Source organism: Erythrolamprus reginae, chromosome 8 (genome assembly GCF_031021105.1).
Source record: "Erythrolamprus reginae isolate rEryReg1 chromosome 8, rEryReg1.hap1, whole genome shotgun sequence".
NCBI classification, from domain to species: Eukaryota; Metazoa; Chordata; class Lepidosauria; order Squamata; family Dipsadidae; genus Erythrolamprus; species Erythrolamprus reginae.
The window spans coordinates 9,771,525-9,792,894 of NC_091957.1; the positions used below are offsets into that span (position 1 = coordinate 9,771,525).

General features: G+C 42.8%; 3 protein-coding genes across 4 annotated transcripts in view; 2 read left to right on the plus strand and 1 right to left on the minus strand.

Annotated features, from left to right (window-relative positions):
* Positions 1-21,370, plus strand: part of ST6GALNAC4 (ST6 N-acetylgalactosaminide alpha-2,6-sialyltransferase 4) — a 683,294-nt gene that overhangs the window by 299,247 nt on the left and 362,677 nt on the right. The gene's annotated exons all lie outside the window — the stretch shown is intronic.
* Positions 1-21,370, plus strand: part of ST6GALNAC6 (ST6 N-acetylgalactosaminide alpha-2,6-sialyltransferase 6) — a 490,277-nt gene that overhangs the window by 84,139 nt on the left and 384,768 nt on the right. The gene's annotated exons all lie outside the window — the stretch shown is intronic.
* COL27A1 (collagen type XXVII alpha 1 chain) overlaps positions 1-21,370 on the minus strand; it is a 187,400-nt gene that overhangs the window by 58,403 nt on the left and 107,627 nt on the right. For both annotated transcript variants that reach the window (XM_070758773.1, XM_070758772.1), the window contains exons 23-33: positions 20,469-20,522; positions 20,050-20,103; positions 18,235-18,288; positions 15,439-15,492; positions 6,596-6,649; positions 5,753-5,797; positions 5,595-5,639; positions 4,525-4,578; positions 3,502-3,555; positions 3,172-3,225; positions 1,807-1,860 (exon numbers count right to left, since the gene is read on the minus strand). In XM_070758773.1, coding sequence (XP_070614874.1) covers positions 1,807-1,860; positions 3,172-3,225; positions 3,502-3,555; positions 4,525-4,578; positions 5,595-5,639; positions 5,753-5,797; positions 6,596-6,649; positions 15,439-15,492; positions 18,235-18,288; positions 20,050-20,103; positions 20,469-20,522 — 576 coding nt within the window. The remainder of the gene's footprint in view (positions 1-1,806; positions 1,861-3,171; positions 3,226-3,501; positions 3,556-4,524; positions 4,579-5,594; positions 5,640-5,752; positions 5,798-6,595; positions 6,650-15,438; positions 15,493-18,234; positions 18,289-20,049; positions 20,104-20,468; positions 20,523-21,370) is intronic.

Sequence of the window (21,370 nt, forward strand, 5' to 3'; positions counted from 1 at the left end):
AGGACTGTATTACTGTAACTTGTTGCTTATATCCTAAGTTTTATATTAATATTGCTTCTTCATTGCTTATTTGACCCCTATGACAATCATTAAGTGTTGTACCACATGATTCTTGACAAATATATATTTTATTTTATGTACGCTGAGAGCATATGCACCAAGACAAATTCCTTGTGTGTCCAATCACACTTGGCCAATAAAAAATTCTATTCTATTCTATTCTATTCTATTCTATTCTATGCCAATAACTTTTGGCTTCAGAACATGTCCACCAAATAGTTAATAATAATAATAATAATAATAATAATAATAATAATAATTTATTAGATTTGTATGCCACCCCTCTCCGAGGACTCTCGGAGTTCCTTCTACCTTCTCAGAATGCCATACTTATCTATTATTTATATTATTGTGTTCTGTTCCCTTTATTGCTTCAATTTTAGATTATTCTTTCTATTTGCATATAATTTAGTTTCATGTATTGTTTCTTTTATCCAGTTCGTCATACAAACTTTTCGAGATACAAACTCGGGGTTTAAGATTTTTTTGCCTCTTCTTCCAAACTGTTTTCACCTTACAAACCCAAGGCGCCGCCACTGGGATGCCCTACCTCCGGACTTCTGTTGCCAGCAAAGCGCCCATTTTTGTGCTGCTGGGATTCCCCTGAGGCTCCCCTCCATGGTAAACACCACCTCCGGACTTCCCTGTTTTTGAGATGCTGCAGGGGAATCCCAGCAGCGCAAAAACGGGTGCTTTGCTGGCAATGGAAGTCCGGAGGTGGGGTTTCCCAGCGAGGGAAGCCTCAGCGAAATTGCAGCATCACAAAAACACGGAGGTCTAGAGGTGGGGTTTCGACCAGAATAACTTCAGAAACATCTTGTGCTGCACAAATCCCAGCAACCAATAAGGTCCCACAGAGTTGGCCTTCTCTGGGTACTGTCAGCTAAACAATGTCATCTGGCGGGCCCTAGGGGAAGAGCCTTCCCTGTGGCGACCCCGGCCCTTTGGAATCAACTCCCCCGGAGATCAGAACTGCCCCCACCCACCTTGCCTTTCGTAAGCTACTGAAGACCCACCTATGTCATTAGACCATGCAACACAATCATACCATACATAAACAATATAAGCCCAGGGGTGTCTCAATTTTCCCAGGCATGGGAAAATTGAGACACCCCTGGGCTTATATTGTTTATGTATGGTATGATTGTGTTGCATGGTTTTAATAATGGGTTTTTAGATGTCTTTTAAATATATTGGATTTGTCACATTGTTGTTATTCTTTTGAGCCGCTCCAAGTCTTCGGAGAGAGGTGGCATACAAATCTAATACATTATTTTTATTTTTATTTTTACTATTATTATTACTTCTGCTCAAAATTAGACTTTCTTCAAAGTCAAAGAAAGGTCTAATGTTTCTTGAGCTGCCTACGCAAATGAAATCAAATTTGGCAGAAACAGGGCGCTTACTTTGGAACAAATAGAAGAGAATCTATGTAGCTCAGGGTTGAACTGAGGAGTCTTAACCCCAACCCTATATATTTCAGACAAAAGGTTGTCCAATTTCTTCTTAAAAACTTCCAGTGTTGGAGCACTCACAATTTCTGGAGGCAAGCTGTTCCACTGATTGATTGTTCTAACAGTCAGGAAATTCCTCCTTAGTTCTAAGTTGCTTCTCTCCTTGTTTAGTTTCCACCCATTGCTTTTTGGTCTACCCTCAGGTGCTTTGGAGAATAGCTTGACTCCCTCTTCTTTGTGGCAACCCCTGAGATATTGGGAGATTGTGATCATAGGATAGTTTCCAACTTACCCGTTGGCCAATCAATCCTTGCTCTCCAGGAATCCCCAGTGGACCAAGGTCTCCCTAGAAGAAGAGAAGAGATTTTTGAAGCTTTGTTTTTTTTTATTCCTGAGATGGTAAAAGGAGGAGGTGGATAAACATTAATGCAGGACCAACAGAGATGAAAAAGAGAGACAGAAATAGAGTCCCTCAGAAGGTCTGAAGACACAGTAGCTCCAGCAATGTCTTGGGAGGTTTCCCAAAACAAACAGACTGGCTGGAGGAAGCGTAATTTAATTGCATGGAATGGAATTGCATGGAATGGAATGGAATAGCGTGGAATAATAATAATAATTAATAATAATTTATTGGATTTGTATGCCGCCCCTCTCCGTAGACTCGGGGCGGCTAACAACAATAATAAACACAACATGTACAATCCAATAATAAAAAAAACAACTAAAAACCCCTATTATAAAACCAAACATACACACAAACATACCATGCATAACTTGTAATGGCCTGGGGGGGTGGAATATCTCAACTCCCCCATGCCTGGCAGTATAAATGAGTCTTGAGTAGTTTACGAAAGACAGGGAGGGTGGGGGCAGTTCTAATCTCCGGGGGGAGTTGGTTCCAGAGGGCCGGGGCCGCTACAGAGAAGGCTCTTCCCCTGGGGCCCGCCAAATGACATTGTTTAGTCGATGGGACCCGGAAAAGGCCAACTCTGTGGGACCTTATCGGTCGCTGGGATTCGTGCGGTAGCAGGCGGTTCCGGAGGTATGTAATGTAATAGAATGGAATGGAATGGAATGGAATCAATCTATATATCTATATCTATATCTATATCTATATCTATATCTATATCTATATCTATATAAAATGTATAGGATCGTAGTAGTTTGTATAAACATAACATAAGTAAAAAGTAAGGATAAAAGAGGACAATATAGGACAATGGGACAGGGACAGTAGGCACCTTGGTGTGCTTATGCACGCCCCCTATAGACCTCTTAGAAACAGGGAGTGGTCTTTTCCTTCCTTTGCTCCTTCTTTCTTGTCTGCCTGCCTTCCTTTCCTCCCTTCCTTCTTCCCTTTCTTCTTCCTTCCTTCCTTCTTCCCTTCTTCCTTCTTTCTTTCTTTCCTTCCTTCTTCCCTTCTTCCTTCCTTCTTTCTTTCTGTCCTTCCTTCCTTCCCTTCCTTTCCATCCATCCTATCCATTATATATTAAAAATGGATCCAATCTCGGCTCATAAATGAGCTGGAGACCACTTCCTCTATCTTCATACCACCATGACTTTAGTCATCAACCACAACAATGCCCAGCGTCAGCTGGCATAACAGAGGCAAGAGCCTTGGTCACCTAAAGAGAAGGGAAGATCTTCTCTTCCTTACCTTCATGCCAGCTTCTCCCGGAAGCCCTTGTTGCCCTGCTGCACCAGGAGGTCCCTGGAGGAGGAAGAGGAAGGAAGACAAATAAATAGAGAAGATGATCCAACCCAGGACATGCTGGAGGGAACTAATGGAGGAGAAAAAAGAGCTCGTTCATTTCCAGAATAACAAAGCTTTCAAGTCTTCTGCTCTTGATATCAACCATCACTTGTCCTCCCTGACTTTCTAATACAGGGTGCAGTCCAGTTTTTTGGGGGGAGGGATTCCCAAAGCTGGGTGAAATTCCAGGAAGTTTTAGAAGAAATGAGAGGGAGGTAAAAATCATATCCTTACCTTATGTCCAATTCCTCCCAAAATTCCTGGTGGTCCTGTTGGTCCCTGGGGTCCCTGAAAGGAACGCCACAAAAAGTTAAGGACAAACAAAGCCTTCTGCTGAAGCAGACCAGGTTCTTAAATGTACATGGTTGATGTTTTGGTTGAGTGTTGAACACAAATTGCCTGGAGATTCAACATACCAGAATCATTTCTGAGTGTTTCTGCAAAGTTTTCAATCGAATTGGAATTTCTGTTGACCGAAAAAACTGCATTTCCTTCATTGCTTTTCAGCAAATTAAATCAAATATGGGTGCAGGGTTCAAGAGAACACCTCATTTTGGCCAAAATGTTAAGGGAATGGACCAAGCAGAAAGAGGTGCATCTTCTTTGGATGGTTTGGTTTAGTTTGGGATGGTTTAGTGAATCCCGCATTGAGCAGGGGGTTAGACCCGATGACCTTGGAGGTCCCTTCCAACTCTATGATTCTATGATTCTAAGACCTCTTCTTGTTTTCAATGAAGATCTCATTTTGGCCAAAATGTTCAGGGAATGGACCAAGCAGAAAGAGAAGACCTTTTGTTGGCTTCAGAGAAGACATCGTTTTGGCCAAAATGTTAAGGAATGGACCAAGCAGAAAAAGAGGCATCTTCTTTGGAAAAGACCTCTTCTTTTCTTCAGAGGCGACCGCATTTTGGCCAAAATGTTAAGGGAATGGACCAAGCAGGAAGAGATGCATCTTCTTCAGAGAAGACCTCGTCTACAGAGACCACATTTTGGCCAAATTGTTAAGGGAATGGACCAAGCAGAAAAAGATGCATCTTCTTTGAAGAAGACCTCTTCTCATCTTCAGATAAGACCTCATTTTGGCCAAAATGTTAAGGGAATGGACCAAGCAGAAAGAGAGGCAACAATGCTGAACCTTATTTGAAGAAGACTTCTCATATTCTTCTGCATGGCTGCTCAGATAGGAATAATCAAGAGTGGGGTCTGAAGAATGGACAGGAGTGGAGACAAAGGTAGAGGTCCATTTGTGGTACTTGCCAAGTCTCCGGGAGGTCCTTTTGCTCCTTGAGGTCCAGAAGATCCTTGGATGCCCTGCAATGAAACAAGCCAATGAAGAGACCAAGCTTTCAACTTTTCTCATAAATTTAATTGTCCTTCAATTTTTCCACTTCTCCAAATTAAGGAATTCAGCTTTATAACCAAGCAGAGGCAGATTTTTTTTAAAAATGAGCAACTTTTCAAGCCACCACTATAATTACAAATAATGCATGAAAGTTAATTATATCACGAGGAAAATTTGCTTTTTAATTTTTTTGCACATAAAGCAAAACTCATGGGGGGGGGGAGAGAAAGGAAACTGAACTTTAATGAGAACTTTAAAAAATTAAATTAAATTTAAAAAATCCAAAGTCATACAAAAGTGGAAGAAGCTTCTCAGTGATGTTGAAAATCAGAAATCAAGAATCAATGGAAGAAAAGAAAGAAGAAGAGGAGGAGGAGAAGAGGAAGAAGGAGAAGGAGAAGGAGGAGAAGAAGAAGAAGAAGAAGAAGAAGAAGAAGAAGAAGAAGAAGAAGAAGAAGAAGAGGAGGAGGAGGAGGAGGGGGAAGAGGAAGGGGAAGAAGAGGAAGAGGAAGAAGAAGAAGAAGAGGAAGAAGAAGAAGGAAGATGAAGAAGAGGAGGGGGGAAGAGGAAGGGGAAGAAGAGGAAGAGGAAGAAGGGGAAGGAAGAAGAAGGAGGAAGAGGACGACAACAAGAACAGCAAGAACAAGAACAAAAAGAACAAGAACAAGGAGAACAAGAACAGGAGGAAGAGGAGGACGAGGAGGAAGATGAGGAGCAGGAAGATGGGGAGGACAATGAGAACGAGAATGAGGACAATGAGGAAGACAAGGAGAAAGGGAGGAGGAAGAGGAAGACAAGGAGGAGGAGGAAAAAATAGAAAAATGGCAATTAAAAGAAGAGGGAGAAACCCTTCCCAATTCAACTTTACTAGCCTGGACCCAAGTCCATAAAAGGTGGAAATAATCCCATACGGATTCTTTCCACTACTGTCTCTGATAACATATTAATTCTTCTTATTATGAGGCAAGAAGAAGGATGGACTTACAGGGAAGCCACGAGATCCGATCTCTCCCATTTCACCGATCTTTCCCTACAAACACAAAGACTTAAATTCAGGCGGGAAGATCAGCGCGACTTCCTGCCAAGATACCAATAAACATCTCAAAGACTTTTAGATCCCTTCAAAAAAAAACCTGAACGTACCTCTTGACCGTCCAATCCTGATTTACCTGGATTACCCGGGAATCCCTGTTAATAAGATCATAACAAGAGGGAGAGTTTTTTTTAAAAAAATGCAAGAAAGGTTTGTTTTTCTTCCCTTTTTCCCATTGGGTCATTCTCCAAAAGTGCACAGGAGGCTGACTAGGCCACGCCCACCATGGCCACACCCACCCAACAACTAGGCAGAGAAACCCTTGCTAAAAATTTTGAAGCCCACTCACGGGTGGAATTCTGCCAGCTGACCAAGTCTAAAGGACAAATTGAGTATCCAGAGCCATCTTTGCCTTGCCTTCTTGCAATTTGTTTTTTTTTTTTAAAAATCCTACATGCAACAAACCGGAACATTGTAGAGAGGAGCGCTGGGCCAGGTTTTTTATTTTCTAATGGACCGTGGAAGAGAAATGGAAAGCTATGTTGAGAACATGGGCAAGTTTTCGCTCAGTCTGTGCGAAGGGAAATAACTAAAACTCAGCCTATGCTTTTGGCAAGGAAGGAAGGCTTCCTAGCACTCTACACCCTGTAGAAGTATCGGGAATGTTATTCCTTGTCCCGTGGAGTTTTGCAGCATATTGATTCTGAGATCTTATCATTGGAGGCTTTCAAATGGAATGGAAAACCATTGGACCAAAGACAATATAATGATATCAAAGATGATATAATGATATTCTTTGAACCAGGAGGCTGGACTAGAAGACATTTAAAATCTCTTCAAGGCCTATCATTCTATGTCTACTTAAGAACCTGGTCACGGAATGAATTAAGTTCATAAGTAGAGGTACCACTGTACTCTGCATTTTTAATTGGAGGAAGGAGGGAATGACTCACCTTAGGACCTTGGAGCCCTGCTTCACCTGGTGTTCCATCGGGACCTCGAGCGCCCTTGGAGAGATGGGGGGAAAAACCACACAACCTGGTCACAAATGTAAACACACCCCTTACATACCAGAAGGGGGATGGAGATTTAAAGTGTTGTGGTTGGCTCTGGCCCAGCTCCTGCCCCAAGGAATGTGGAGGTGGATGCAGGGGAAACATCAACATGTCATAAACCTGTTTTATTGCTGACAGAGTCAGGTAGTGAAGTTTCCTCGGAAGAAGAAGAAGGTGGGGGTGACTTGGAAGAGGGGAGTTTGGCAGACAGCCCAGGAGGAGATCAATCATCCTTATCATCCCTGGATTCTGAACAAGAATGTATGACATATCCACGCATGCGTAGAGTGATGCATAGGAGACAACAACTGAAGGATTATTACAAGAGAAAATGAGGCCACCTGTGGTTGGGTGGGGCTGCTGTAATTAGTGCTACAGATAAAAGAGCAACCTGCTGTTTTAGCCTCATGGCAGTTTATCTGATTCATAGTTTCGTCAAGATCGTGGTTTTTGCTGTTCAAGATTGTGTGTGGACTTTCTGGACTTTAGAATTGGACACAATTTCCCAGTTATTGGGTGAGAATTTGGATTGCATTTAACCTGTGCCTTGTGTGTACCAGAAAATCCCTTTGACATTTAAAAAGGGAGCTGTTTCTGTTTTTCTGTTGATAAAGACTTTTGGGTTTTCCTTCTATCGTGTGGTGTGTGTCTTTCTGAACTACTTACCCTGTAATTACGGGCGGTTGAGACATGCAGAACAAAAGGGGGTCTAATGATAGGTATTTCGCTGATGCTAGAAATCTAATTAGCATTAGCATTTAGCATTGGGACTTATATACCACTTCACAGTGTTTTACAGTATAGCCCTCTCTAAGCGGTTTACAGAGAGTAAGCATATTGCGCCCAACAATAGACATTATCTACTATATAAACTGTTTGTTTATGTACACACACAACACACACACACACACAGCTCGTTTTGGCCACCCCAGGTACTCCTCATGCGAGTGAAGTCACTGAGTGACTTCAATAATATTTGGAGGGCTTCCAGGAGTCAATCACAGTCAGGTACGCAGAACTGGTAGAATTTTTTTTAATTCTTTTCTTTTTTTTCCCTTCTGAGCTCTGGGTCTGTTTTTCCTATCGCAGTCAATGAGGTCGAATGTGTATAATTTTAGAAGAGGTGTGTGAGTGAGGCAGAATTTCCCTCAGATTCTCCTTCACTCTCATTATAACCTTCCTCCCTCCCTCCCTCCCTTTCCTTCCTTCTTGTCTTCCTTCCTTCCTTCTTTCCTCCCTCCCTCCCCTTCCTTCTTTCCCTTCCTTTTAACTAATACCTCCATTTTCCTTTTTAATTGTCCATCCTATATTTAACATCCTATTTGTTGTGGTTCAGCTTGAGGCTGCTCAGGGACCGGCTGTGTCTCTGCTGGCTCCATGCCCGGAGGAGGATGACAGCGAAGAGGAGGGGGCTAACAGTCGGATGGGGGAGAGGAAAGTCAGGATTGGGATGAAGGAGAACAGCATGAGAGCCCCGGGGGGGGGGGCTCTCCCCAGCCAGTAGTTTGAAGTCCTTAGGTGATGAAGCACATGCCGTCATTGACATGCGACAGAGACGTTCAGATCAAAGAAAGGAGCAATTAAAGAAGTATTATCAGCACTGAATTAGGAACAGCTGGGCTTGGGTGTGGTCCTCCTTAGCAAGGTTTAAAAGGCAGGCAAGCCCTTGAAACCATGTGGAGTGTTATCAGTTGGAGTTACGGTGTCCTGCTTTGTTCTCGGCGTCTCTGTTCCTGGCTTGTGGCCCAGCAGTTTGGAAGACCCGTGGGAGGTGTAGGTCTGCTATCTACAGCCTCGTCTTGGCAGCAAGAATCCTGTATTGCTGCATGGAATTTTGCCTTCGTGGATATATTTGAAGATACAGCGTTTTCCTGTTTGTAAGGACATTTTCTGTTACCTGTGTTTTTCTTGAATTTTATAAACTGCCTTTGCCTTTTACCGGTGTGTTTGGCTTCTCTTTTTGGGTTGGTATTGGCTTCCGGAGTGACCCAGACAGAACATTATTAGTCCTTTTTTACTTCTTTTCAAAAGTTCTGCACTACCAGACATGAAATAGACGCCTTGTAGGTGGGCTGCAACTCTCTCTAGCAGAAACAAGTCACGCCAAATGGCTTCTCCTTGGGCCTGAAGGCACAAAGTAACCAGAAGAACTTCTCCAGATTCCAGAAGTGTTCTTCTGGAATCAGCTTATCTGATTTCTGTCAGTTTTGACAGGTTACTTATCCTGCCAACGGAGGAACCCAGGTTTCTAGCCAGCAAGGAAACCTGATCTTGCAAGAACTGGGCGACATTTTCCAAGCACATGGATTGAATTGCATGGAGGCCACACCGTGTAAGCAAAGACCCCACGTCGAAGGATGCAACAATCTTCCGCATGTGGTGAAGATTAATCGGAGGGATTAAAATCGCTGCACCAAAAAAGTGGGGGGGAATTGGGGGCTCGTTAACGAACGACAACTTGCAAAGGACCGAACCGACAAACATCCCTCCCATGATGCAAACATGCAAGAAATAGGATGCAGACCCGAGAAGAACCGAGTTCCATCTTCCATCACGGGAGAGAAGAATCATTTTAAAACGTCTGTTTTTAGTTTGGGGTTTGGGTGTTTTCTCCACACACACACACACCACCCCCCAGAAGTTGACATGGAGTTCTTTCCATCCCAAGACTATAATTGCTAAATTTGAGACCCTCGTAAATCACACCGGGGCTTCTGAATCAGAACCAGGATCTGAGTCATCTCCTCCTCGCCTTCGAAAGGGCTCCATAACAGGCACAATGTGTGATCAGTTGTGACAGCGGAGAAAGGAAACAAGAGAGAGATGGAGGAGAGAGAGAGAGGAGAGAGAGAGGAGAGAGAGGAGAGAAGAAAAAAGAAGAGGGGAGGGGAGGAGAGAGAGAAGAGAAGAAAGAGAAGAGAGAGAGAGAAGTGAGAGAAGAGAAAGAAGAGAGAGAGGAGAAAGAGAGAGGAGAGAAGAAAAAGAAGAGGGGAAGGGAGAGAGAAAAGAGAAGAATAGAAAGAGAAGAGAGAGAGAGAAGTGAGAGAAGAGAAAGAAGAGAGAGGAGAAAGAGAGAGGAGAGAAGAAAAAAGAAGAGAGGGGAGGAGAGAGAGAAGAGAAGAAAGAGAAGAGAGAAGAGAGAAGAGAGAGAAGAGAAAGAAGAGAGAGAGGAGAGTGGAGAGAAGAGAAATAGAAGAGAGGATAGAAGAGAGAAGAGAGGAGAGAAGGAAAAGAGAGAGAAGAGAGAGAAGAGGGAAGAAAGGAGAGAGAGAAAGAAGAGGAGAGGACAGGAGAGAGGAGGGGAGGACAGGAGAGGAAGAAGAGAGAGAAGAGAACAAGGGGAGAGTGAGAAGATGGAGAAGAGAGAATAGAGAGAGGAAAGAGGAAAAGAGAGGAGAGAGAGAAGACAGAAGAGAGGAGAGAGGAGAGAGAGAGAACAGAGAGGAGAAAACAGAGAGAGGAAAGAGAGGGAACAGAGAGAAGAGGGAAGAGAGGGAAAGTAGAGGAGAGGAGAAGAGAGAGGACAGAAGAGAGGAGAGAGAGAGAGAGAAGAGAGAACAGAGAGTGGAAAAAGGAGAAGAGATAAGAGTAGAGAGAGAGAAGAGGGAAGAGGGGGAAAGAAGAGGAGGAGAGAGACAGAGAACAGAGAAGAGAAGAGACAGCGAGAGGAGACACAGAAGAGGGAAAAGAGAGAGAGGAGAGAGGAGAAAGGGGGGAGGGAAAGAGGGAAAGGAACACTTTTCCATTCTGCCTTAAATTATGTTTTTGGATATGAGATCAGAGGCAAAGGGAGAGAGTGGCAGCATGTCAAATTATAGCTGGGGGCTTCTTTTCTCAGAAACTTAACAAAACCAAAGGGGGGGGAGAGAAATGTCAATAAAATTAAGGTCTTGTTCTCATGATATAATTACAAAAGGGTTTGACCAAGAGTGCTGTTTGGGTATCCATTGTGTTGGAGGGGGGGGTCCCAAAACTTCTCCAATTCTTTTCTCTTCCAGTAACAGTTAAGTAGAAATTCAAGAGCAAAGTATCTCAAACTGGCTGGTTCCATCTTAGTTACCCAGAATGCCCAGAAGGACACAGAGACTTGTGGGAAATGTGGAGGGTAAGTTCAAAGAAGGAGAACTTTCCATTTTCCCATATTACCCCGAAGTTCAGGGCTGATCTGTAGGGAACCCCGCTCCTGAAAAGGAGGGCGATTGGGCAGCAGGGGGATCACAATTTGGCTGTTTTTCGGTGAACTGGAGAGCCATAAATAAATCCTTCACGGTCTGTGGACAATCCAGTAATCCAAGAAATCTCATGGCAGAAGAAAGAATAGAAATACAGAAATACAGAATAGAATAGAATGGAATAATGAATATAGTAGAGTTAGCAGAATTAGAATAGAATATAGAGCAGAATACATAGAATATAGAGCAGAATAGAATAGAATGTAGAATAGAATAGAATATAGAGCAGACTAAATAGAATATAGAGAAGAATAGAATAGAATAGAATAGAATAGAATAATGAATATAGTAGAGTTAGCAGAATTAGAATAGAATATAGAGCAGAATACATAGAATATAGAGCAGAATAGAATAGAATGTAGAATAGAATAGAATATAGAGCAGACTAAATAGAATATAGAGAAGAATAGAATAGAATAATGAATATAGTAGAGTTAGCAGAATTAGAATAGAATATAGAGCAGAATACATAGAATATAGAGCAGAATAGAATCGAATGTAGAATAGAATAGAACAGAACAGAATAATAGAATAGAATAAAATAGAACAGAACAGAATAGAATATAGAAGAGTAGAATAGAAAATTAGAACAAAAGAGAAGAACAAAATAGAATAGAATAGAATAATGAATATATTAGAGTTAGCAGAGAATAGAACAGAACAGAACAGGGAATGGAATGTCGCAAGCAAGCATTTGGGGAGGCTAAAGAGGTCTCCTGTAACTGCTCGGCAGGCCCAAGTTCTTAAAGCAATGCACTCAAATCGAGAATGAATGTGGAATGAAAGCCAACCAGGATCTCTCTGCAGGCCAGGAAGAGCAAGCTGTTCAGAGGAACTCAAATTGATATTCCAAAATTGAAAAAAGAAGATCCCAGTGTCTGGTGAGGATTTGGGATGATGGAGGAAGAGTTCCTATTGTTTCCTTCAGAATCAACACTGTTGTTGTTTTTGTTGTGGCTGATCAGTCACTGAGCTATGCCTGACTCTTCACAGCCATATCATGCTAGGTCCTCCTGTCCTCCACCATCTCCCAGCTTTGGCCAAAAATCATGTTCGTTGCATCGATAACCCTTGTCTAACCATCTCATCCCTCCTCCTTCTCCTTTGGCCTTCCGTCTTTCCCACCATCAGGGTCTTCTCCAAGGAATCTTCTCTTCTCATTTGGTGACCAAAGTATTTGAGCTTTCGCTTCAAGATCCTTCCTTCCAAAGAACAGTCAAGGGTAGTGTTGAATATGTACATAGTTGAATGCAAATACGGTAGTTCAAATTTAAATGTATCCTCCTCATTGGTTGTTCCGTATAAGCGGGAGAATTGTAATGGTGTCAGCCTAGCAGTTTCCGGGAAAAAGAAGTATTAATATCAGGAGCTCGCGCTCGAGTTCAGTTCGCGCCTAGATACTTTAGTAGCGATTCACCCAGAGAGTTATCTTCCGACTGAAGAAAATAAATCCCTTTCGTTTTCACCCGTCTTGAGTCATTCATTTCAAGTAGATTTCCTTCAGGATTGACTGATTGAGTGTCTTTTCAGTCTAAGAGATTCTTATAGCTGTTGTGGTTGGCTCTGGCCCAGCTCCTGCCCCAGGGAATGTGGAGGTGGATGCAGGGGAAACTTCAACATGTCACAGGCCTGTGTTATTGCCGACAGAGTCAGTTCAGAGTTTAGTTTCCTCAGACGAAGAAGAAGGTGGGAGTGACTTGGAAGAGGGGGGCTTGGCACACAGCCCAGGCAGTCAATCTCCATTATCTTCCATTGATTCGGATGAAGACGTCTTGGACCCACGCAAGCACAGAATTATGTGTAGAAGAGACCAAGTAAGGACATATTACAGGAGATAAGAGAGACCACCTGTGTTTGGGTGGGGCTCCAGTAATTAGGGCTGCTGCTATAAATAGCAGCATGTGGGTTTGGCCATTGTGGAAGAGTATCTGATCGCAGTTGTTCAGGAATCCTGTGTTGCTGTTTTCTGGACTTTGTTTGTTGATTTTTCACGCCTTTGAAACCAAAGCAGAGCAACGTGTGTGTGTGTGTGTGTCTCACTTCGTTGGAAGAAGAAGGGGTGTGAAGTTTCTTCACAGATGCTAGCTAAGTACTTAATGACAGCTTAAGGGAAATTGTACAGAATACCAGGTTGTTTTTGATACGAGTGTTCTTTGCAATACAAAAAGAGTGCTTAGTTTATTTTGACTTTTGTGATAAAGAACATTGTTTTGAATTTTCAAATGTGTGTGTGTCTGAAATTTGTACCCTTGAATTTTCGGGAGGCTCCTACCAGAGAGCCCGGCAGAACAATAGCAATAGCATTTAGACTTATATGCCACTTCATAGTGCTTTGACAGCCCTCTCTAAGTGGTTTGCAGAACCAACCTCTTGCCCCCAACAATCTGGGTCCTCATTTTACCCACCTCGGAAGGACGGAAGGCGGAGTCAGCCTTGAGCCGGTGGTGAGATTTGAACTGCTGAACTACAGCTAGCAGTTAGCTGAAGTAGCCTGCAGTGCTGCACTCCAACCTTCACGGCCTTCTCTAAGCAGTTTACACAGTCAGCATATTGCCCCCAACAATCTGGGTCCTCGTTTTACCAACCTCGGAAGGATGGAAGGCTGAGTCAACCTTGAGCCTGATGAGATTCGATCTGCCAAACTGCTGGCAGGCGGTGATTAGCAGAAGCAGCTTGCAGTACTGCACCGCTGCACCACCGAGACTCTTTCTCATTGTCAAAGTCTTTTCCAAGGAGTCCTTTCTTCTCATTTGGTGGCCAAAACATTTGAGGTTTAGCTTCAGGCTCCATCCTTCCAAAAGAACAGTCAGGGTTCATTTCCTTCAGGATTGACTGATCCTTGCAGCCCGAGAGACCGTCAGGAGTCTTCTCAAACACCACAATTCGAAAGCCTCCATTCTTCAACGCTCAGCTTCCCTTGTGGTTTAATTCCTCAAAATAATAGCCATTAATTGAAGCTCGTGTAAAGACTGTGGTATCTGGAGTTTGGCTGTAAGCAGGGTTGCCTGGCCTCCATTCCGATTCTCAAAAGTCTTTGCTGGATTGTGACGTTCTTTGAAATTCTTGGCCTGCTGTAGACTACAGGAGAGTTGAATGCTACGGGATGCTGAGCGCTGTGCTTTTCTCCTGCCCCTGAGGGAGGCTCCTGCTGGGCCTGATTTTCACCTTAGGAAAACCAACTTTCCAAAACTTTTGGGCTGAGGGCATGCTGGGAAACGTTGCCACCGGCGCCAGGAGTGTTTCATCCCCAAATCTCCTGGAAGCGAAGCCAAGCACAGGAGCTGTACGCAGTGCGGGGAATGTTTGGCAAAGAAGTTGCCGGGGGAAAAACCGCAGTTGCTGCTGGAAATACAGATTTGGCACGCCGGGGGAAAAAAGAATTATGAAAAAAAGGGAAAGGGAAAAAAATGAACAAGCCGGAGCCAAAGAGAAGCTTCCTTCTGGCTGGGTTACCTCTTTGTGGTGCAAATTACTGTAGATTTAAGCGTCATCAACAGAGATGATTTTGGCTCCGGAAGATTTGGAGAAGAATATTTTTCCATGAATCCCTTTTGGACAGATCTGGGTTCCTCTCCATCACTCATTCCTCCAAAATAGCTATTCCTCCCACAGGGAGTAAGTAGGAGAGGAATAACCCCAACTACTCAATGCTCGGTTAGAAGGAAGAATGAATTGGGCATCTACCTTCCCTTTCCTTAAAAATAACCAAGAAATAAGACAACTGGCTACGCAAAACACCCATCCATCAATCAATATTTTGCCCAGCTTCTGATTGGCTATTGCCAAATCTCATCCAACCAATCTCTTTTCAACTAGCTTGGCAGGAAGTCAATCAATAACTTGCCCAGCTTCTGGTTGGCTATTGCCAAATCTCATCCAACCAATCTCTTTTCAACTAGCTTGGCAGGAAGTCAATCAATAACTTGCCCAGCTTCTGGTTGGCTATTGCCAAATCTCATCCAACCAATCTCTTTTCAACTAGCTTGGCAGGAAGTCAGTCAATAACTTGCCCAGCTTCTGGTTGGCTATTGCCAAACCTCATCCAACCAATCTCTTTTCAACTAGCTTGGCAGGAAGTCAATCAATAACTTGCCCAGCTTCTGGTTGGCTATTGCCAAATCTCATCCAACCAATCTCTTTTCAACTAGCTTGGCAGGAAGTCAATCAATAACTTGCCCAGCTTCTGGTTGGCTATTGCCAAATCTCATCCAACCAATCTCTTTTCAACTAGCTTGGCAGGAAGCGTGCAGCAGCAGCAAGGAAAAAAAGGAGAGCCAAGCCGAAACCAGTAATCCAGGAAGTGACTGCCAATGGTCAGCTGGAGCTGTACATACAGCTTCATTTCCGCCGGTGGAACTGCGTTCCACCCCGTCCTGCCTACTGCCCACCCCCGTCCCTATCTCACCATTGTGAAGGAGGACTTTTGAGGACGGTTAACAATTCTGTTTGAAACCCTAAAGGATAGCTTCTGCTCTAAATTATCTAAGAAATATAGTAAATTTCACTTACCCGTCGGCCTTTAGGTCCTCTGATCCCCGAGGAACCACGAACTCCTGTGGGCCCCTTGAAAATGATGAAATAACATTCTCAGGTAATTTAGGACTCACCATCAGGTCTTGTGAGATAGAATTTTGCAGGTGAGGTTCATTCAGAGGTAAACTCGGCTTGACAGAATCAAAAAAAAAACAAACCCTGAACAAATCTTTAGGGAAATATGTTGGCCATTTTCTTTCATTCACTTTTTTTTTTTAATGGTAAAGGGTTTATTTTTGTGGGAGGGAAAATCCAGCCTGGTTCCAATCTGGGAGAAAGATACTGGAAATTAAATGGAGGCTGACTGACTGCAAAGAATGGAAGTTTATTTGGTTTCCAGAAACTTCAGTGCCAGCCGTAAATGTTTCTGGGACAAGTTGACAAAATGGCTGAGTGAGTGGATGGATCTTTCTGGGGTTTGGCATTTGAGATGCTCCAGAGGGGTTTTGCAATGCCTTGAGCCTTGCGTCTTTTACTATTTCAATGGTGGTGGGTTAATCCCATTATGTCCTAAAGATCCTGTTCCGTCTTTAGAATTTGGGTGAGGGGAATGTAAATTCTTTTTTTTTTAAAATAATTAAAAATATTTATTTATTCATACATAGACATACAAACACAAAACATTTAAAAACATTGGAAATTGGGCGACATACCTGTTTTACATTTCTTGTTGTGCTCAGTCTCTAATACATAACTATTATTATATATATTATATACAATTTCTATACATTGATCTTACTCTAGTATCTCTCCTTTCTTTTCCTTTCCTCACCGATCCTTTGATTTATTCCTCACATTTTCCTTTTTTCAAGCTAACTGTAGAACCTGCCCCAATAATCATAATACAGTGGTACCTCTACTTATGAACTTAATTCATTCCGTGACCAAGTTCTTAAGTAGAAAAGTTTGTAAGAAGAAGCAATTTTCCCCATAGGAATCAATGTAAAAACAAATAATGGTTCGATTGGGAAATCACCGGGAGGGTGGAGGCCCTGCTTCCTCCCAGGAGATTCCTAGAGAGGCCCCACGGAGGCTTCTCCCTGCCTTTTCCAGCCCTGTTTCCTCCCAGGAGATTCCTAGAGAGATCCCACAGAGGCTTCTCCCCACCTTTTCTGGCCCTGTTTCCTCCCAGGAGATTCTTAGAGAGGCCCTACGGAGGCTTCTCCCCGCCTTTTCTGGCCCTGTTTCCTCCCAGGAGATTCCTGGAGAGGCCCCACGGAGGCTTCTCCCTGCCTTTTTCGGTTGCAGTTTCGGAGGCTTGGATTTGTAAGTGGAAAAAGGTTCATGAGAAGACGCAAAAAAATATTGAACAACCGGTTCTTATCTAGAAAAGTTCGTAAGTAGAGGCGTTCTTAGGTAGAGGCACCACTGTATTCTGAATCATCCTTATTTTTTAATTTGATTGTTAATTTGTCCATTTCTGCACACAGCGTTATTTTTGCTATTAAATCCTCCTCAGTAGGTGTGTATTCGTTTTTTCCAATATTGCGCGAAGACAATTCTCGCTGCTGTTGTTATATGTAAAATTAGCTAAACTTGACCTTTTTCACACTTTTCACTGGATTTTCCCAATAGAAAGAGCTCCATTTTTTTTAAAAAAAAAAAATCTTTTCTAATATTTCTTCTAACCAATTCTGATTTTTTTCCCAATAGCTTTTTGCTTTCTCCCAACGCCAACATATATGATAAGAGCCAAATTCTTTTCTATATTTCCAACATCTGGTTGCACGGGGAATGTAAATTCTTAATCCCCTCAGCTGTTAGAGATGTGGTGGAAGGCGTTTTGTTTATGAATAGATTGGCCCAACCTTTCTTATTAATAGATGCAAAATATATATTTCTAAAGACTGAGGCTTCTGTTTGAGGCTGTTAAGAAAGACTGCAGCATTTCTCCTTTGGGGAAAAATATAATATTCTACCCCTTTAATTATTAGTCCCCGAAATATTTCATCCCACACATATGGCTTGATGGCAATAATTCATAAGCCAAGTTTGCTCCAAATTATACCGGGCAGAATTGTCTTTCTTATTTTGAACAACGTAGAAACATAGATGATTGACGGCAGAAAAAGACCTCCTGGTCCATCTAGTCTGCCCTTATACAATTTCCTGTATTTTATCTTAGGATGGATATATGTTTAGCCCAGGCATGTTTAAATTCAGTTACTGTGGATTTACCAACCAAGTCTGCTGGAAGTTTATTCCAAAGATCTACTACTCTTTCAGTAAAATAATATTTTCTCATGTTGCTTTTGATCTTTCCCCCAACTAACCTCAGATTGTGTCCCCTTGTTCTTGTGTTCACTTTCCTACTAAAAACACTTGCCTCCTGAACCTAATTTAACCCTTTAACGTATTTAAATGTTTTGATAATGTCCCCCCTTTTCTTTCTGTCCTCCAGACTACATAGATTGAGTTCATGAAGTCGTTCCTGATCAGTTTGATGCTTAAGACCTTCCACCATCCTTGTAGCCCGTCTTTGGACCGGTTCAATTTTGTCAATATCTTTTTGTAGGTGAGGTCTCCAGAACTGAACACAGTATTATTCCAAATGTGGTCTCACCAACGCTCTATGCAGCGGGATCACAATCTCCCTCTTCCTGCTTGTTATACCTCTAGCTATGCAGCCAAGCATCCTACTTGCTTTTATGAAAATTCATGAGTATCAATGATCCATTTTGGATACTCATGAGAAAATTCATGAGTATCAAAAAAGAGTGTGAGAAGAAAGTTTTGTGCTGTTGCAAGGGGGGGGGGGAATATGTCACTTACTGGTGGACCAGCAGGGCCGGGCTCCCCAACTTCTCCTGATATTCCAGAGTGACCCTGCAACGATATAGCGAAATGAATGAAAAGGATCTCCTTTTTTACTGCAAATTCAACCAAAATAACCTTTTCACCCAGAGAACGAGAAACAGATGATCAGCCCTGCACAACTGTGGATTCTGTAGGTAGAAGCATTAAATTTGGCTTGCGAAGGAACCTAAACATGGGATGAATTTGCACGAGTCACATTTGGAAGCTTGCTGGTTAGACACAGAAAAATTACCAGGAACAGGAGACTTTGAAGAATAAAAACAATGCAGCATGAAATCTTTTGAAGAAGTTTTACTCTTCTTTATATCAAAACTATATTCTCTATTTTCTATGCAGAGAACGCAATATTATCTTACTATATGCCACCACTCACTACAGATTACGAACCACGAACCACTGCAACAGGCCGCTACTAACCACTACTGACCACAAATCACACCTATGCAAAGGTGCATTTCGGTTTATACAATTCTAAACCAATCAGGTTGTAGCTTAATCGTGGTGACTCAGCAGTCTTTCCACTTTTCATCATTACAAACGTTCAACTGTAAATGAAATATTACTTTAGGACAGTACTGATCCTGACAGAATTGGCTGGTTTGGCATAAAACGCAGGGAAATTTAAGGCTCGCTTTTGAGCTACAATATTTTTAAAAGAGCCTTGAGACTGGCAGGTTCCTAATCTATTGATGTAGTTAATTCATCCCAGTTCAGGTTTCTGTAGGATGATGTCAAAGAGGAACCTGGAGGAAAAGAATTGCAAACATTTGGCCTAAATCTCTTTAAAGTGCTAATCTTATGTTTGGGTGATATGTAACCTTCAAGATGGATTATTGTGCCCTGGGGTCTTTCCTTGTTTTTCTACAGAGGAATCCCCACATTTCTGAAAGCCAGGCAGGAGGAGGTGGTCATTCATGGTTAATGACCTTAAAATGGCCCGTAGAGAAACTTCAAAGGTGGTCTAATCAAAGAGAAACACACTGTGTTCTCAGGATTGGGGAAGCAGCTGTGACTGAGTAGGGGCTTAATCCTGCTTGGAGGACATGAATGTGACGTTATGGTAATTTAACTTTAGGTCAAGCTCCTTGGTTGACCAAGGAGGAAAAATAAAGTGGGGGAGGAGGAGGAGGAGGACTGTGTGGGGTCCTTGATGCTAATCTAAGCTTGGTTGTTCCCTTGCAGATGTTTCATTACCAGGTAACATCATCAGTGTTGGAAGGAAGAAGGGTTTGTTGGGAGGAAGAGGAGGATTGGGGAGTCATTGGTGGAAGGAGAGGAGGAGGGAGGGAGGAGCAAGAGGGAAGGGAAAGAAAAGAGGAAGGGGAGGAGGAAGAGCAAGGAGCAAAGGGGGAGGGAAAAAGAAGGGGAGGAGGAGCAAGGAGAAGGGGAAGGAGAAAGGGGAGGGGAGGAGGAGGAGGGAGCAAGGGGGAAGGGGAGGAGGGGAAGGGGAGGAGGACCAAGGACCAAGGAAGAAGGAGGAAGGGAAGGGGGAGGAGGGGGAGGAGAGGAAGAAGAAGAAGGAGGAGGAGAAGAAGAAGAAGGAAGAAGGGGAAGAAGAAGAAGAAGAAGAAGAAGAAGAAGAAGAAGAAGAAGAAGGGGAAGAAGAAGAAGAAGAAGAAGAAGAAGAAGAAGAAGAAGAAGAAGAAGAAGAAGAAGAAGAAGAGCCACTGTGTAGAATATGTAATCAATGCCATCTAAATTGTAGTGAGAACGCAGAAAGCCACTTCTCAAGACAGAGGAGGAGTGAGAGAATGCAGACTTACTCCTTACCATCGACCCCTTGACGCCTGTTGGCCCTGGTGATCCAACTGTACCCCGGTCTCCCTAGGAGGCAGAGAAGCAGAAATCAACGACTCCATTCACAAAAAAACAGGCGTCACATCCTTGCAGTGAAGTCAAAAGATTGGACGGCCCACCAGCCCTCCCTCCGTGCCTGCTCGCTTGAAGCCAACCTGGCCAACTGGATTGTCTCAAGCTCGCTCGTTATGGGACGGTTACAAGAACAGCGGAAGGCAAATTGCGCACGGTGCCAATATTAGGATCAAAACTATTGGGAAACGCCGCTTGAGTCCACAAGCGCCACCACTCTCCGTAACTCTTGAAGCAATCAAAACCTTTTCCAAGGATCTTATTAGAAGGTCTCCTCAGCTTAATGCTGCTTTCTACAACTACCTTAATATCCTACGTACCTTTTCCCCAACGCCACCAGGTTCCCCGATTGGACCGATGAATCCCATCAGACCCTGCAAAGAGAGAGAGAGAAAGGGCTGCATTGATTTGCTTTCTATTTTTAAACAAACTAGCTGGCCCTTAAGAAACATCTTTAAAGGGGGGGGGACAGCTTGGAGGTGTAGAGGCAATGATCCACACAAGCAGGACTGTGGCAGACACAAGACAGGATTTTCAATATCCACTAACCTGAAGCTTTAAGAAAAATACATGTCAACCTACCTGCCTGCCTGACTGCTATCTTTTTCTTCATCCATCCACCATATATCCATTCTATCTATCTCTCTATTTTTCTATGTCTGTCTGTCATCTATGTATATCTATTTGTATTCTGTATGCCCATCCATTCATCCATCTAATTTGTGTCTGTTTCTATTTCTCTGTCTGTCTGTCTATCATCTATGTATAACTATTTATGCTCTCTCCATCCATCCATCCATCCATCCATCATCTATCTATCTATCTATCTATCTATCTATCTATCTATCTATCTATCTATCTACCTTTCTATATATCTATCTATCTATCTATCTATCTATCTACCGTTCTATCTATCTATCTATCTATCTATCTATCTATCTATCTATCTATCTACCTTTCTATCTATCTATCTATCTATCTACCTTTCTATCTATCTATCTATCTATCTATCTATCTATCTACCTTTCTATCTATCTATCTACCTACCTACCTACCTACCTACCTACATACATACATACATACATACATACATACATACATACATATACAGTGATCCCTCGAGTTTCGCGATCTCGATGTTCGCTAAACGCTATATCGCGAGTTTTCAACCCGGAAGTAAACAACACCATCTGCGCATGCGTGCCCTTTTTTTTCTATGGCC